Source organism: Crocodylus porosus, unplaced genomic scaffold (assembly GCF_001723895.1).
Source record: "Crocodylus porosus isolate Cpor-Errol unplaced genomic scaffold, CroPor_comp1, whole genome shotgun sequence".
In the NCBI taxonomy this organism is placed as follows: Eukaryota; Metazoa; Chordata; order Crocodylia; family Crocodylidae; genus Crocodylus; species Crocodylus porosus.
In genome coordinates, this window is record NW_017728909.1 from 24,076,369 (window position 1) to 24,094,604 (window position 18,236).

Consider the following 18,236-nt stretch of genomic DNA (forward strand, 5'->3'; position numbering starts at 1 on the left):
ATGTAGGCCCAGCACTCTTTCCTGCTTATGCAGGGGGTCGGACTCGATGATCTGTTGAGGTCCCTTCCGACCCTAGCATCTATGAATCTATGAGGAGTGCTTTAATTAAAGCTCATTCAACAAGCTTTAAAGCACCTCCACCGCCCCTTTGAAGTGTGGGGATGCTGATAAATAAGATGCTCTAGGTACTTTAATTAGAGCAGCTCTTAGAGCTATTGTAATTAAAGTGTTCCACCCCTATACTCCTGAAGCACATGTAAAAACACACATGAATTTAAAATCTGAGAAATGGAGAGAAAATATGGCCTCAAATAAAAGCTAGAATGTTATATGACATTGAGCTTTACACTTTCATTTTAATAGGCAATTACTTTTCAAACAGTAGAGCATGTCAGCTTGACTTTGTAAGACTTGAGTTGCTCCTAAGAGTCCAATAACAATTAAGTTATATGACACAAACAAGTGATTTGGTGATATCTGAATTTCAGCTTTCATCACCACAAATCTTTATCAATAAATAGCACACACAAGGCTGTCTAGCTGGTGACCTGTGGATTGCATGTGGCTCCCAAGACATTGATGTGCAACCCTGGACTCTGGATCAGGTGCAACTCTCTGCTTTGGTCTTCTGCTGCAGTGCCTAGGCTCTCCCTCCCTCCTTTAGCTTCTGCTGCCTGCTCTCATCCCTGGGGGTGGCAGCTTGGCCCACAGGGCTGAGAGAGCCCATGGCCAGAGGGCTCAGGGACCTTGCGAGACATCCATGTCAGTGTGGTGCAGCAAGAGTCACCTGCCACAGGGGTGGAGGGCAACAGTGTTTTGCAGCACATCTGCAAGGCACAGGGGTGTGCTGTATGGTACACTGCAGTGCATCTGCACAGCATGGGGAAGGGGGTGCACAGCACATTGCAGCACATCCTCATGCTATGAGGGGAGTGGTTATGTGGCACATCCATGAGGGTGGGAAGGGATGAAGGAATCTCATGGTGTAGGGGACTCACATGGCATGCCAGCAGAGCCCGGGGTGTCATGATAGGCTGGGCAGGGGCAGGTGCAGCATGCGGCCCACCCGTGGTCCCCAGCCACTTTGAAGTTGGACAGCCCTGTTGCAACACAATAATGGTGTTTAGTACAGTTTAAAAATCCCAAATTTATTTTTAGTCTTCTGAAATGGAACATTTATAGTTATTCCCATATCAAAAAAAGGAATTACTGTCCTTCTGTCCTGACTTAGGACAGAAATGTTTCAAAATAAAAATATAATTTTTCATGGAAGGAAGACTATTCTTGCTGTCACCTCTCTCATTTATAAGAGAGCATCTTAACTGAGGGTCTAGGCCTATTGAAAACAACAGGAAAATGGAAGATATTTTGAAACAGGTACATTAACCAAGGGCAGCACTAATGGTATTTTGGGTGTCCTACTTGAACACTTTCATATTGTAATATGTTTGCTATTCTTTTAAGTGTACCCTTAGCTCTGGATTTCATTAGGAACTAGCTATAGCATTCCTCTAGCATACTTTAGTCTATATTGTTGATATGCACTCTGTAGATGGCTTCAAGTGCCTGCTGCCCTACAGGCTGGCTTTGCTCAGTTCCCCTATGAGTGCCTGAGCCAGTCCACACTGACAAGAAGTTGTAGACCAAATAGCTCTCATTTCCATCTGATCCACCTACCAAGTGCTCATCACTGTAATACCTGAGTATCTATAGTAGCGTTGTAATTACATGCCCCAGAGTTTTATGCTTTGACAATTTAAGTGCTTTCTGTGAAAAATGATACATTATTTTATGGTGATGAAATTCTAACACTGTATTGCCAAATAAGGCATTGAAGATGTTGTTATTGTCTGTTATTCTAATTCTATATTTTTCAACACTTCAGGAATACAGCCTATGTTATACTGACCCCTATGCATATGAGCACATGGGGTCTCCTGCTCTTAGCATGCCTTCATGTGATAGGGACAGAGGGAGGCTGCATGAATGGTGGATTTTTCAGCTTGGAAAATAATTCTGGAATTAAAATCAACTATAAATACATAAAGAAAGAAAATAAATAACTAGAATTTAAAAAAACAAAACAAACAAAACAGGCAAACTACAACGTTCAACATATTTTTGATTGTTTTTAAGTTTTTAACTACTTAAGAAAATTTTAGCTAAACTTTTAAAATATTTCACTTCTCCCAGTTAAAATTCTTCTCTTTTAAATGCTTTTTATTGAAGTCACCAAAACACAACCTGAATTTCTGAACAGGTTCAGTCCCACTGTGATATACTTTTTTGGGAAAAGAAAACAACTCCCTAAAGCCATAATGCTGCCAGCTCTAAACAGAGGAGAATAGCATTCCTGGGTAGGCTTTGTTCAGAATCATGGTAGCTTTTTGCTCACTGGGATGACTATGCTTGGAAAAGAGTTTGAATAAGCTGTACATGGTTGCCTCACACCACATGCCTCACTAGTATTCAGAAGACGCCTCGACAGCAGAAATAATACTTTTTGGCACTGGTGTTTGCGGCTCCTCCTCCCTACTCTCTGGGACTAAGCCTCCAAGGTCTCACAGTTTATAGTCTCTCTGTGCCACTGTCACTTCTCAGCAAGGTGGCATTTATCAGCAGGGGGCTATGAAATCTCTTTGTCATTAAATATGTTGGGCTGACATGACAGGATATAAGCCAGCTTCCAGCATCCTTTGATGATCCTTTAGTGCTTTTAAATGATTTCTAGTTAGATAGCTGGAGGCCTTTGGCCATGTTACACAGCGATTAAAAGGGATTGTTATAATACAGATTGTTATTTACAATTTTCTGTCACTGCCATACTCATGTAAAAATATGCTTTCAACTTGGTACTTATGAATTCCTCCAGCACCTTCTTACCAGAGGGGATGTTAAAACCCTTCCATTTTGTTTTTATCTTATTTTTAGTTTAATTCCACGCTCACAACCATACCATGGGTTCCTGATAGAAAAAGATGTCCATCAAAGTAGATTAGCCAGAGCAGGATTACCTCTCAAATTTTCTTCTAACCTTTTGAAGGACAGAAGAACTTTTTCTTTATACATCAACTATTTAATTGGCTGTTGTAGTAACTGCAGAAGGAGGGTTATGCCACATACCAGTGAAAGGTCTTGGAGTATATAACTGTGTTAAACCACATCTTTGATATTTTGCACAGCGGATATTAAAGATGCCTGCTGGTCATTTAATGTCAACACTCAGCAGGCATCTGCTATACCAAACAAGGTTTGTGTCAAGAACCGCTGCAGTAATGCCTGCTATCTTTTCTTTTCTTTGGAGAATGTTAGGAAAAATAATTCTTTACTGTTATTTTATGGTAATAAAGAGATATATTATAGTGAGATTAGCAGACACAGAGGGTGATTCATGATTTCACTTTTGCCTTCCTGCATTATAGGTCTTCTATCAAATAGAGAACTAATGAAGTGTCTATGCTTCTTGCCTCCCACACTGATAAACCCATTATGGCTCTGGTCTTGCCAGAAGTTGAGCACTTGCTACTACAATTGGAAGCAAACAGGTATTAAGGGCGCAGACAGAAGTGACAGTTTTTGCCTGATCTGGCTACAGAATGCAGTCTATAGCCATGACCAAACACAAGGGCATAACTGCAGACTGCTTAAAAATGGCTAATCAGGTGAAAGTCTAATTCAGATTAAAACATTTCAAAACAGAGCATCTTTTGTAACTTGCATCTGTCTACCTGCCAACCTTCAAGTTGTTTTCAGAATGAGAGGGGGAAGGGAAGTGGAGGGAGTTTGGTCTGGGGGGTTTTCAGACCCCACTGGAGGATGGGGTGTATTGGAGGTGTGGGGGGGTTCCAATTCACTCACCCCACCCTCCAGTGCCAGGTAAAGAACCCCTAGAACAAGCTCCCTCTGCTCCCTTTCCCCCTTCCATTCTGAAAATAGCACAGGCTGGCATGGAGGAGGGGCCTTGCTAGGGGAAACTGGCAGGAGGCTGGCAGCTAGCAGCTAGATTCCTTCTCCACTGGAACCAACAGTGAACTTCTGTTTGGTCTGGGGGATCCTTGTAACTCAGAACACTTGCTGCAAAGCGTTTTGAGTTACAGCTGCGAGCTGCACTTCTGTCTGCACCCTAAGAGCATCAAATACCTCATATTTAGCACCCCTTAAGCATCTGCACAGACAGCCACATGGTAAGACTTCGATTTTCTCCAAGAATGGGCTGGTCCCATGATCATACCTGTTTCATTATAAGCACCTCAAATAAGTACCTGTACACAATGAGCTAAATTAAAGATAAGAGGTTTATTCTGAATGATGTGGTGGAATCTGATTTTAATTTTGTGATGAATACAGAATTTTTTTAACACCCCAAAACAATTTTAAAAAAAAATTATATTCGATTGTAATTTTTTTAAAAATTAAAGTTATTTCACAATGGAAAACTGAAACGTTCCATTTCCAGACTGCTTTTTAAATATTTTTAAAAGTGAAAATGCTTCTTTTTGAATTTTTTTGCAACAAACCAGAATTTCTTATGGTGATACCTTTTATTGGACCAACTGTGTAGCTGGAATAGAGTTAGACAAGCTCCCAGATACAAGACATTCTTCATCAGGTCTGAGGCAGGCACAACATAGTAAAGAACAGTAGTGGGAGATAGAGAGAGTCCCAGGGGTAGATTCATAGATATAGGGTTGGAAGGGACCTTGCAGATCTTCTAGTCCAACCCCTGGACTAGAAGATCAGCAAACATACAACATGTCATAAAAGAAATACCAATGTTTAGCCCTTGGTTCTTAGTGTCCAGCCAGCTTATAAAGTTTTGTTCCCAAGTTCATCTTTTAAAGGTGTCAGGTAGGTTTCCCTTCTGCACAAGGATAGTGAGGTCAGAGAAGGAGTGGTTGTTCTGTGAGAAATGTATCTCTGTCCTTTCTGTTTTTCCTGTGAGAGTTCCTTCTGGTGCATAGTTGCTGTTTAGTTTCACCCACTTAGTTGCCATAAGGGTACTTGTTGCACTGAATCAGATATATCACATTTTGGGAAAGGCAGGTGTAGGAACAGTGGATTCTGACTTCTTTGATGGTGGGTGTTGATAGTAGAGGCAGGCTGTGTCTATACATGATGCTTACTGCTCAGTATCTCATTACTACTGCACAGCAGCATCACTGAGCATGAACTGTGACACAATGCTACTGAGCAGTAGTAACGAGCTACTGCACAGTAAGCATCACTAGGCAATCATGCCAGGATGCTACTGCACAGTAACACCAGTTACTGCGCAGTCATTTAGTACTTGGTTATACAAGTACTAAATAACTGTGCAGTAATAATTGCACAGTGGGCGGCTCAGGTAGATGTGCCTGCAGTGGAAATCTGCTGACCGGTTAAGTATTTCTTGCCAAGGCAGGGCTGAGTTCCAATGTATCAGAGTATCATAGTTGGTAGAGTTGGAAGGGACCCAACAGATCAACAAGTCCGACCCCCTGCCTTGGGCAGGAAAGGATGTTGGGGTCATAAGACCTCAGTCATGTGTCTATCCAGCCTCCTCTTAAAGACCCCCAAGGTAGGAGTGAGCAGCACTTCCCTTGGAAGTTGGTTCCAGGTCCTATCCACCCTAACTGTAAAGTAATGCCTCCTGATGTCTAGCCTGAACCTGCTCTCTGTCAACTTGTGGTTTTTATTCCTAGTTACCCAGTGTGGTGCCCAAGGGAACAGGGCATCTCCTATTCCCTGCTGATCCCCCCTGGTGAATTTGTAGATGGCTACCAGATCTCCCCTCAGCCTTCTCTTGTGGAGGCTGAATAAATTCAGGCCCTCTAGCTTCTCCTCATAGGGCCTGCCCTGCTGCCCCCCAGTCATGCGAGTGGCCGTCCTCTGGACCCTCTCAATGCTCACTCCACTTGATGTCAGTTAGGCAGTGGGGATTTTTCTGATGATGATGAATTGGTAAGGTTAGGGGCTGTTTGAAAGCCAGGAGTGAAGAGGATGAGAATATTTCTCTTGAGATCTGATCTTTGTTGAGTAGGCTGTAGTTATCTGGTGATTCTTCTAAATGGTTACAGCACAGGGTGGTGGTGACCACCAGGGGTGTGCTGTAGCTGGGCATTTTCTTTTTGTACTGTAGCTGGTTACTGCTGGGTATCTGGATAGGTCTTTCAAATATTTCTCTACTTGATTGTCCTTGTTGTATAAAGGCAGATTTTAGGTTGGTCAAGTGAGCATCACAAGTGTTCTCCACACAGCAGATGTGGCAGTACCATGATGGCTTGCCTGTAGATTTTGGTAGGCTTTTTTGAAACAAACATCCATTACCACTGACCTCTTTCTACAAAACATGTCACTTGTGAAAAATAGGTACTTTTCCTGACAGAAAAAATGGTTTGTCAAAAATTTCTCAGAAGCTGTACTTACTAGTCCTACAAGACACTGGAAATGTAGTCCCAGACAGATGTTTAAAACAATCATTCTTTTCAGTCAAACTAAGCAGAACCTCCCAGTGCCCAGTCCCTGTCTGCCAGGCTGAGATTTTGATGATGGCTTATAAAATTGCTCTGCTGAAGGTACAACCTCCCTTACACTGGCTAATGTGCTGCCAACTTATAAGTTCACAAACAACTGTTACAAACTGTGTGCGCTCAGCTGACAGCGTGTATTTTCTATTTTCATGGTTTCTGCATGTCACATTCTGCAGAATAAATGCAAATGCAAGCCCAAATAGGACAGATTTCATTCGGAGAGAGTACAGTATATTAGACTATCATTAAATTAGGGCAAATCATGTGACAAAGTTATTATGAGTAAACGGGCATGTCAGCCACACTGTACTGAATGCCCATGTGCACACTCTTATCCACTGTTAAATAAAACCAGACCCAGGCTAGAGCTTCTCGCTCGTTCCCTGCTCAGGTTTTTTCTCTACTCAGCGAGTATCCAGTGAGCATGTTCTCTAACTTCTGCCATCAATCAGGTTTTTTTCCTAAATGGTTCATCTGGCCTAAAAAGATGAAAAGTTGTTGCCCTCAGGTTTTCTCTCCCAAACATATAAAAGCCAAATTTTCTGTAGTTGCTTTTACTTTCATGCCTGGAATCTTACCGAATAGAAAAATGTATAGAATGACATAAACTATTGAAGAAAAGCTTAGTGGTAAACCTCACATTATTTTAAATCTATACTAGCAACTGGGCTCAGATCCTGGTCATCATTTACAATCCTTTGCACTGTTCTGGCCATGGAATGAGGGCGTTGAGGATTCTTCCCCAACCTTTACTCCTTGTTACCCAGAATAAGTGCCCCAAGGATAGGCAAGAATGAGAAAACGTGGGCAGAATGTACAATCCCTTACCTGGCACAGCAGCCTCTAGAAGCCATTACAAACAGCTGAAGCAGTTCTAAGGCCCTTTTTACATGTTGCACTTTGAGCTGCTCAAGTGTTGATTGGTGTAAGTGCTAGCTCCAGTTTGGAGCAGTCAACCCTTAAGGCTAAAAGTTTTCTGTGACTGTCCCCAACCTGCACAGCTGTGACTTGGGGTGGGAAGGTCACACCCCTGGGGAGTTGGTTTGGTGCAGATCTGCCCCTTGGGCAGTAGAGTTCAGGGGGTGGAAAGTGTGTCCACGCAGAACAGGAGGGTGGAGAGGGACACTACATCCTGGGATGCTGGAGGACCTTGGTTCATCTCTGGGACCACACATTAATGGAACACGAACTAAGTAACCCTGAGATCAGAGATAAACCTGCCCTGGGCTGCTGTAACTTTAAAACATCTTAACTGTGCTTAAAACTAGTTTCAGGTATTGATGTGTAGACAATCCAAGGGTTAAGAGCTCCAGGAACCTACTAAAATTAATTTGTAACAAGCCCCTAAAATAGCTGGGAAAACCAGCTCTCAGCCGGCCCAGTAGTGCAGATGGAGACAGAAAGGCTTCGTGACAACATTCTTGATCCCTACCAGGTGCATCAAAGGCTATTTTGATCCATGTATTTGATATTTCTTTTTTTTAAATTATTATTTGCTTCACTATATGGCAAGGCATCTAAAGCACAGACACATACTGCCTGAATGCCTTTCTATGGGAAGAAGGATCAATTTATTTCCTGCTGCTCGTGACTGAAAGGAAAGGAACCTAGAGTATTTTCCTCATTCCTCCTACTGCTGCTTCCACAAGAAGAATTGTTCCTATGAGGCTGGAAGCAGGACAGGGCAATGAAAAATCCTCCTGCTCACTGAAAGATGCAGTCAGACAAGCAATGTGAATTTCAACATTTCAAGAGTGCCACATTGTGTTTTTGAAGTGTGCCCTTTCACTTTGGTCTGTCACCACTGCTCGAGCAAGGAATTCCTGTTGTCTTTCTTCTGGTGCTGTTCTGAATGGAAAGACATATCTCCTGACATATCTATTTCTCCTTTAATCCAGTTGGTTAGGTTGACCAGATGTCCTGTTGGGCTGGCAGTGGGAGTGTGTAACTGAAGTAGTAACATTAAAAAGCTACATATCAATTGAAGTGAAACCTGATAAAGGACAACCATGAAAAAAAGCCCCAAAACAAAAACACAAAATACTATTTTATTTTCCCCTGCCATACATCAGTGCAGTGCAGTTCACCAGTGTAATAGTACTGTAATCCTATTTCACCCTAATGATTCCCAGTTATCATACAAAATACCCCATTCTCCATATTGATTCAAGATGGCTTAAGCCTTTTAAAATTGTCCACAATAAAAATATGTACACAGTATATGAATACTTAATACAAAGTGTAATGCTCTATAATGAGAGGTGCCATATCTCCCATTTATGCACCTTTGTGGCAGATTATGAAATGCGTGCTCCAAACAAATTCTTGTTTATAGATAATCCCACTGTTCCTATTAATCAATCCCATTTCTTACCTAAATCAAGAAATCTCATACGTTTATCTCTATTCAATAGGTTTGTTATAAGGGCAATGCCTTTTTTACTAAACATATTAAATATTTTCATAATAATGATGTCTTAATAAAAGATATTGCCCATTGTGATAAACACAGGAACACAGGAATTAGGCACCCACATCCACATTTAGACTTCTGTATAAAAGCAATTTCCATGAGATTTTGTAGTTTAGTAAATCAAATAATTTTTATTTTGGTGCTTAATATATGTGTTTTTTTGTCTAGACTTCAGCACATAAATTTGAAAATGTGGCGTTTATTCTTTAGCCTTGAAACACCAAGTTGCCTTGTACACACCAAATGCAAGTGGGTAGCAGATATATCACATAGAAGCTTGCCATGTTCATTTCTTATTTAACTTCAGGCCAGGACTGAGACATGATTTTGGCATACAAAACAAATTCCAAATATTTTTTTGTGAGAAACAGCATGTAAGACTTGAATAGAGACTGATTTGACCCTACTGTTTTATTTAATGTTTATGAATCCTTACTTTGGGTTGTCAACAACACATTTCTATTACACAACAAGCATTAAGTCAGCCTAACTAATCATATTAAGTGTGTTTTCAAGCTCACTCACCATAAACTGGAACATCAGCACTGTGTTTGATTAGCGTGAACAAATATGGTGCTGAATTACACAAAGAGGTGCTGCTTGAAAAGCTTTGTTGTCAGGTCTTGCACTCTGTATACATTTCACATAAAAGCTTGTACCATTGAGAAAAGTGGCCTATTTCACTTACCTAATCATCATTCTGGATTATGAAATTGCAAGGTTACATGTATTATCATGTGACCCTGACTTTCAATTAAATCTGTTTGTTAGGAGAATTGAAACACTAAATGTATGTGAACATTCTGTCAGAGCTTAATTCATGATACCATCGATATACAGATTAAAAAAGAATCCTTAATTTTCCTGAATTGTTTATCATAATACATGCCTGGCACTTACAAAAAACCACTTAACATTATCATTTATGTCTTAATTTTGCTTTCAACTGGGATTCGCTAGTTCACCCTCGCTAGGTGTGCCTAGACAATATGTTTAATGCACAATTGACTAATTAGCTGTGCAGTAAACATCTTGGTGTCTACATGTACATTCCTATTAGGTTATAGTATACTAATTTACTCTGCAGCAGGATAGTACTTCTATTTGCAAGTACTATCCTGCTGTAGAGTTAAATACTCCATGGCAGTGCACATGTAGACACTGCCCTGACTGGCTGGGGCACAACATGCAGACACTGCCTGCTGGGTAGCCCCACACTGAACCACCCTCATGCCCTAGCCAGCTCCTCCACAACACAGACCTCCCTGGGACCCTTGCCAGCTGGGGCTGCTCTGACCCAGCTCAATGTGCTACGCATGAATAAACTCTGGAGCTCATTGCTCTTGAGTTTATTGCTCCTAGGTGCATGTTCAAACAGTGCCCAGGAGCAATAAATTGTGAAAGTTTATTCATGTGCAGTAATTGTTTGCATAGATGTGCCCCCCCTAGGTCATATAAAGTAAAACCTTAGCTATTTCTGGAAAGGGATATAAATGTGATGAACACCAGTGTAGTTTTACCTCCAGTTCTCTCACAAATAATGTATACCAGAACTGGAGAAGTTTCTCTGTTGTAGGGATTTACCTCATCTGTTTATTTCTTGTTTATGTTGTCACAAAAATCAGTTACATTGGTGTAAATACATTGTGTGTGCAAACCCTCAGAAATGGTGATGCATGTATATGTAGCTTGGAAATCAGTGACAGTCTCATAAATTGAGTTATTTTGTGAGACTTCAGATACTGCTGGAGCTGGGTCAAAATACAATAAGAAAAGTATTTTAATCAGTATTCTGCCTCACTCTGGACAGTCTTGCCTGAGAGTAGGAAGCACAGGAATGAGCAACACTTTATTCTGTAAAAAAAAAAAATGACCAAACATTTTTATATCCACAGGTTTGTTTCAGTCTAACTTGAAATCTGAATGTTCACCTCAGTTCCTCTCGTATCCAATGCCGGGTTTTTCATCACAATAATTAAAGTGTTTACCCAGCTGCCAATGAAGTCAAATGGCATCTTTTATTTATTTCAAAAAAGGAATTTGGGCATGACTTCTACTTTCTCCAAGGGATTAAACATTACTAGTAAACAGCCTGTAAAAAAAAAATAAAAATCAATGTTTTTTGATGCTTTTTGCAACACCAACAGTCCCCTGGCCATTAAAATCTCCAGCTTGGACATACCAACTACATGATTAGGAATTCAACTGGTTAGGGCAGGTGGCTATCCAACATCCCTAAAGAAAGATATAAAAAAATAGTTTCCCTGAAGGATGATGATACAAGAATCATAGAATCATCAAGAAGTAGGGCTGGAAGAGACCTCCAGAGGTCATCTTGTCCAACTCCCTGCTTGAAGCAAGATCACTGCTATCCAAACTATCCTGTACAAACCTCTTCTTGAACACCTCTAGCAAAAGAGAGTCCACAACTCCCCTAGGCACTCTATTACATTGCCTCACTCTTTTAACAGTGAAAAAGTTTTTCTAGATATCCAATCTAAACTTCCTTTGCTGCACCGTCAAGCTATTGGTCTATGCCTTCCTCTTTGCAGCAAGAGAGAAAAGCTGTTTCCCTCCTCTTTATGGCAGCCCTTTATGGCAGACTAATTAATAATTACCCTTTGCCTAATGTGGGAGGCTGCCCATTTATTGCCCAGTGCCAAGGACATAATACATAGCTCTGTGCTGCCCCTCTACCATGTCCCATGCTTCACAGATGGCATCATTATATGGCTCTAGCCCCATGATGGACCTCCTTCTATGCCCACCTGGCATTTGGACCCCGACTGGATCCATCCTTCTCAGGCAGTCTACTTTGCCCTCATTCTGGGTTGCTAAGCTGCTAAACCCTTCTCCCTCTTGGCAGTGGCCCCCTCCAGGACCTTTGGCTACACAGGCCCTGGCCTCGCCTCCAGGCCAGTCAGAGCCCCAGGCCTCTGGCTTTGGGTGTCCCTTGTGGTGGGTGCTCTGGTCCTTTGACCATTCTGGTCCTGGCCCCAGCATTGACCAATTGAAGGTTTCTCTGGTTAGGTTATTGAGCCGCTTGCCATCTCTCTCTCTCACATGGGTCTGCTTTCTCAGGCCCCTACAAATCCAGCTCACTCAGCCTCTAAGGCTGGCCTATGCACAGTCCTTCACACCGGCCCACGTGGACCTTACTCTACATAGCCTTCTCACTTGAGTCTACTGCTTTCTCATATGCCCTCATAGGGTCCACTACTCTGCCCTCTCACCAGGGCCACTAGGCCTTACACCCCTTGGGTCTCAGGCCTGATGACCTGTCTGGACCCCTCACCTGTCCCCTCTATGGGGTAACCCACCCAGTCATGGCGGCTAAGGCTATACAGTAACCCATACTTGCCTTTCACTAGGGAGGCACTGGTGTGGCATTTCCTGGGGACCATCCCACCACAGGCAGCTCCACCATATGATCCAACCCCAGCAGAGTGTAGTTTTAGGTCATTCCCCAGGACCAGGAAACTCCTCCACACAGCAACTGCCCACTTAGCTCTGTGGGGATGGGTTTATACTGAGGCTGTCCAGACCCATCCTCCAATCGGAGAGCCCTCTTGCAGTCATGTGACCACCTTGTTAAGCCACACCACACCTGTCAGCTGCTCCACAGCCTGCTTAAGCCTCTTAAAGTGACAGGCACCAAAGGTGCCCTGCCTCGGGCTGCAATGGGCAAAAAGAAATCAACTATTTTCAAGAAAATAAACTACGGACAAAACTACTTGCTAGCAAAAAAACAAACAAAAAATTCCAGTGTATTAGTATCCCATTTAAAAAACAAACCCTAGGACTAAAAAAACAAACCCTAGGACTATGAGATTCCTTTGTCTTATTACTACGTAATGGTGACTGACTATTCAAGATGTTGAGAGTACTTGCAGAACAATATTATGGGAGGTGCGCATGTCCTAACAGTAGTGGAGAATTATATCCAAAAGTTTAAATGCTGTCAGACTTTAGGAAACATTGGCACATGGTGTCGCATTTGATTGCTTTGGTTAATACTGTAAAAGTGATGTTGTAGCCATGATGATCCAGAAATTATGTGAGAGGCAAGAATTTCTTAGGGTGATACCTTTTATTGGACAACTGTGTAGTTGGGATAAAGTAAGACAAGCTTTCAAATGCAAGACATTCTTCCTCTTGCATTCAAACACTTGATTAATTCTATTCCAACCACACAGTTGGTCCAATAAAAAATATCACCCTAAGAAATCCTTTCCTCTTGTCCATTACTGGACTGTTACTGAATCGCATGCTCCATGCTTTGCCAATAATTGTACAGTATTGTACATTAACATTCTATGAACCAAATGTTTTATTGTTTCTAAGCATGCATATCCTTTAGTCTGTCATTTGATATTAGATGTTCTATGGCTGTAATTCTAAGCTGATGAATAATGCACCCTGTAGTACCATTACAATTGTATTTTCAAGATGTTGTAGTATAAACTAATTTAATTATGCCTCTCCCCTCCTACAAACTGTATAAATCTCTCTATAGATAAATATCTCCATAGGAACACAACAAATGCAATTTCCTTAGCTGATGATGGGTAAAAAGGAGGCTAAAACAGTCAACAGATCGAACAATTAGGTTGATGTGTTCAGTAGAGAGGCTGATGTGATTATAAAACAGTTCCCCCTTAACTTGTTTTTATGATAATTAAAAAAGAAAAGAAAAGAAATCCAGCACCCTGGACTGGTTCCCTCCTAAATATTGTGGAAAACATTTCCCCATTACATAATAGTCCCAGGAAATTTTAGAAAAGAAACATGCAAACATACCCAATACCTTACACATGCCATTAATACAGATATCTCGGCCGTTGTTTCCTTCAAAGCAAGGAGTACCATCAAGAACTGCATCCAGCATTTTCTCTGAAAATTGACCATCCACAGGACGGCAGTGGAGTGCACAAGGATTAGCTGAAGGAAAAATAGAGAGACTTTCTCAATGTAGTATTTTTAATATATGGTAAATCAACATATACTGAATCAACATATGAGACTGATAAATTTTAGTTCATCACAGAACATTCAAGATGCAATATCAGGGCATATATAACATACCCAAAAACTGTGGATTAGTCACAGCCTAGGTGATGGAAAGTAAGAAATTTAGTATCCATAATCAAACTGTGCAATGGTGGTGAAGGAATGCATTTCTAGCTCCATGTAAAGCCCAATCTAGCAAATCACTTGAGCAAGTGCTTATGGAAATAATAGAAATGTATGGCCACCAAGGACCACAAGTGATGATCTCATCTAAGCCCCCTGCACTGAGGCAGAATCAAGTATTTAAACCTCACAGATTTTTGGCTGTCCTTGAAAATGTCCAAGAAGAAGAGTCTACTATATATGGAGGTAGCCTCTTCTAGTATTTCACCAGTTGAGCAATTAGGAATTTTTTTCGGAATACCCAACATAAATTTGTTGCAAATCAATCTGATTCCTTTTTGTCCTTGATCTGGAGAATAATTGATCACCACTTTGTTTATAACAATTTTTTAAATAGTGGAAACCTGTTATCATTTACCCCCACCCCTTTCAACTCTTTTCTTTCCTACAAGTTTCCTTTAACATTTCTTCATAGGTCAGATGGTCAAAGGGGGCAGGGCGGGGCAGGGCTGGAGCAGGCACTAAGGCAACTTCTGACAACCCAGAGATTGCAAGTTCAAAGCCACAGCAGAAGCACTCACAGCATGGCTCTGTCAGATTCCAATGAATCTGCAAATTTTACTAAATACCTTGTCACAAGGACATGAAAAAGGAAAGGAAGATGGTTTAAGCCTTTTATTATTTTTCCTGCTCACCTCTGAACTCTCCGCAATTTTTCCACTTCTTTCTTTGAGTGCAATGCCCAAACATTGATTGGGCAATCCAGCCAAGGCCTCACTTGTGCTAAATTGAGTAGTAGTACAGCAGCCTCCTGCATCTTACACAGAGCACTCCCATTAATATACCATTTTAGTAGGAGCACAGTAGCACTAATGAGATTTACCATTTTGAAGGAGCACAGTAGGACTAATGCAAATTTAGTTTGCAATCCAATTCAGCCATCAAATCCTTGTCACGCATACTAGCTAATGCATACATAGCTAGACATTCCGTTTTGCATTTTTGCATTTGATTTTTCTTCCTAAGTGTAGTATTTTGCACTTATCATTAGTGAATTGCCTCTTTTGAGTTTGAATGATTTTTTAGTTTTTCAAATTAATTTTGAATTTTGAATTCATCCTCTAAAGAGGAGGCAACTCCTCCAGGCTCAGGATCATCTACACATTTTATAATCAGACCTTTCATTAACAGTAATTTTGAATAGAACTATGTGCAAGACAGACCACATGGAAAACCCTGCTTGAAATTCCATCTCAGTTTCATAATGATATATTAATAATTATTTAAGTAAGATAGTTATGTACCAGCTTTATTGTGCTTCCAATAAGAACATAATTCCTTGCTTATGAGGATGTAATGTGGGGACACTGACAAAATCCTTACAAGACTAGTTATTTTATGTCTATAACTCCTCTTTATCCACTAGGTCATTTATCCTATCAAAAAAGAAAATTAGATGTTTGACATAATCTGTTCTTGACAAACTCTTGTTGGTTGTTTTTATCACCTTATTATCTTTGAGAAACTTTGCTTATTTAATAACTTTCTCCACAATCTTCCTAGGGAGCAAGGTTAGGTTTATCTTTTTCTGAGTCCCTTTTTCCCTTTTTAATGATATGGACTATGTTTGCCTGTCTCCAGTCCTTTGGGATCTCCCTTGTCCTTCACGAGTTCTTGAAGATAATTGTCAATTGTTCAGAGATTGCTCCAGTTAGTCCCTTAAGTGCTCTAGGGTGAATTTTATTAAGCCCTGACAATTTGAATACATTTTTCTTATCTGAATATTCTTTAACCTGTTCTTTTCCCTATTCTGGCCTGCAAATGTAAATTCATATTTAGCCACACTTAAAGTGAATCACAGGCTTAAATGTGTTGTTGGATTTGGGCTTAAACCTGCAGCCAGTATGCCCATAAAAAGTAAGCCAACCAAAGTATCACAACATTTTTGTATATATTTTCGTAAAATATATATATTTTTAAGTATTTGAAAGAAATGTGCCAGTGTACATGGCTCCAGTCCAATGAAGTCAATGAGACTCCATCCATTGACCTTAAGGTGTCATTGAGTTAAGTCTTTCCTACATAGTTTCATTGTTTCAAAAACTGTCTTCTGTCTCAACATCACTATTTTATTGCACCTTCTTTGTGTCAGAAGAGCAACTATATCTGAAAGCTGTGTATTTCATGTAAAATACGATTTTTTGGAATAGTATAAAAATTGTAGCAATAAATGAAAAAAACAGCAAGAATGAAGTTCAGCCTCTATTATTGTTGTTATATTGTACAGTCAATAGGCAGAACACCATCTACTGCACAAAAGTAAAAGCCATTTCTGTATCAAAGAGTTTATAGTATAAATCCCTTATCATGCAAAGACTAAATTTTAAGTACGTGAGAAGTCCTATTCAAGTCAACATAGCTTTTGCAGGACTAGGGTCCAGCTGACACAGATGACAAAACATTCTGGGTAACCCAAAATCTTAATGGAGGTGTTTTATTTTCTGCTAATTGTAGATCATAAAACCATAGAAAATTAGGGTTGGAAGGGAACTCAGGAGGTCATCTAGTCCACCCCCCTGCTCAAAGTAGGACCATCCTCAAATAGATTATCCCAGCCAAGGTTTTGTGTACTTGGGTCTTAAAAACCTCCAGGGATGGCTATTCTACCACCTCTCTGGGGAACCTGCTCCAGTACTTTACTACCCTCTTAGTGAGAAAGTTCTTCCTAATATCCACCCTAAACTTCCCTTGCTACAGCTTAAGGCCATTGTTCCTTGTTCTGTCATCTGCTAAGACTGAGAACAGTCTATCTCCATCCTCTTTGGAACTCCCCTTCAGGTAATTGAAGGCTGCTATTAAATCCCTCCTCAGTCTTTTCTTCTCCAGACTAAATAAGCCTGGTTCCATCAGCTTCTCCTCATAAGTCATGTTCCCCAGCTCCCTAACCATTTTTGTTGCGCTCTGTAGGGCTCTCTGCAATTTGTCCACATCTTTTCTGTAGAGGCGGAAGGGCCCTAAACTGGACACAGTACTCCAGATGTGGCCTCACCAGTGCTGAATAGAGCAGAATAATCACTTCCCTTGATCTGCTGGCAATACTCCTACAAATGCAGCCCAGGATGCCATTAACCTTCTTTGCAGCAAGGCCACGCTGCTGGCTCACATTCAGCTTATCGTCCACTGTAACCCCCAGGTCCTCTTCTGCAGAGCTGCTGTTAATCAAGTCAGTTCCCAGCCTGTTGTGGTACAAGGGATTCTTCTGTGCTAAGTGCAGGACCTTATTGAACCTCATGAGATTTTAGATGAAGGCAATTATTGATTTTTTAGAGAAACTTAAGTAAGAAATAGGTAGTGATACAGAGAACTGGGATGGAGGAGCTAATTCCATGTAGAAAGGGCAGGGGTAGCACAGGGATAGGAGTCACAGCAGAGGGATGCAAGGAGGCTTTGGAACTGGTATTGTTCAAGAAAATAATTGTTACAAGTCAAGGGCTTCAATGTTGACAGTGATGGAGCTGTGAAAGGCTTTTGAAGGCAAAGATTTAAAATGAAATCCCTGTTCAGTCCTCTTCTCCTCTAAGACTGCCAAGTGGAGCATCCGTCAACCTTCACTTTGATAGCATTTTTTTTTTGTGATACAAGTAAATGGCATGATTCTTGTATTTCTGCTCATGTAAGTGCTATCTACCTCCTGTGCTTAATTTCATTATCTGGAGCTACCATTACTTTTAACTTACGGTGGTCATGCCACGTGCACATTCTTTCAAAAAAAGAAAACAACAAAAAACAAGCATTATTGCTCAGGAAAAAGAATATGGAAATTCCACATAGTCTGTCCCCTGCTCTTCACTCAAGCAGTATGAAAAATTGTGCAAAACCATTTCTTCATTCAAGGAGTTCTAATGAAACAGGCAGAGCAGCTGCTTGACAGCTGTACATTTTCTTATTCATGTATTAGCTTAAAATTCCCCATAGTATCAACTTTCATTTCAAGATGCACTGAGAATGAAAGACAGCCACTGTGCCAACTGCTGAAAAGTAAAACATCCTGAACAGGCATGAACAGAAAACATGGAACTTTCTATTGAACCTCTCTCAAACTAAAAGCAGTTCCTGTCCTT

The 18,236-nt window shown here is 40.8% G+C and overlaps 1 protein-coding gene across 3 annotated transcripts in view; it reads right to left on the minus strand.

Annotated features, from left to right (window-relative positions):
* The window catches only part of ADAMTS12 (ADAM metallopeptidase with thrombospondin type 1 motif 12), a 344,985-nt gene that overhangs the window by 88,693 nt on the left and 238,056 nt on the right, over positions 1-18,236 (minus strand). For all 3 annotated transcript variants that reach the window (XR_002100368.1, XM_019531927.1, XM_019531926.1), the window contains exon 13: positions 13,790-13,923. Coding sequence is in view for 2 of the 3 variants with exons in the window: in XM_019531927.1 (XP_019387472.1) it covers positions 13,790-13,923 (134 nt within the window). In the remaining variant the exon portion in view is untranslated. The remainder of the gene's footprint in view (positions 1-13,789; positions 13,924-18,236) is intronic.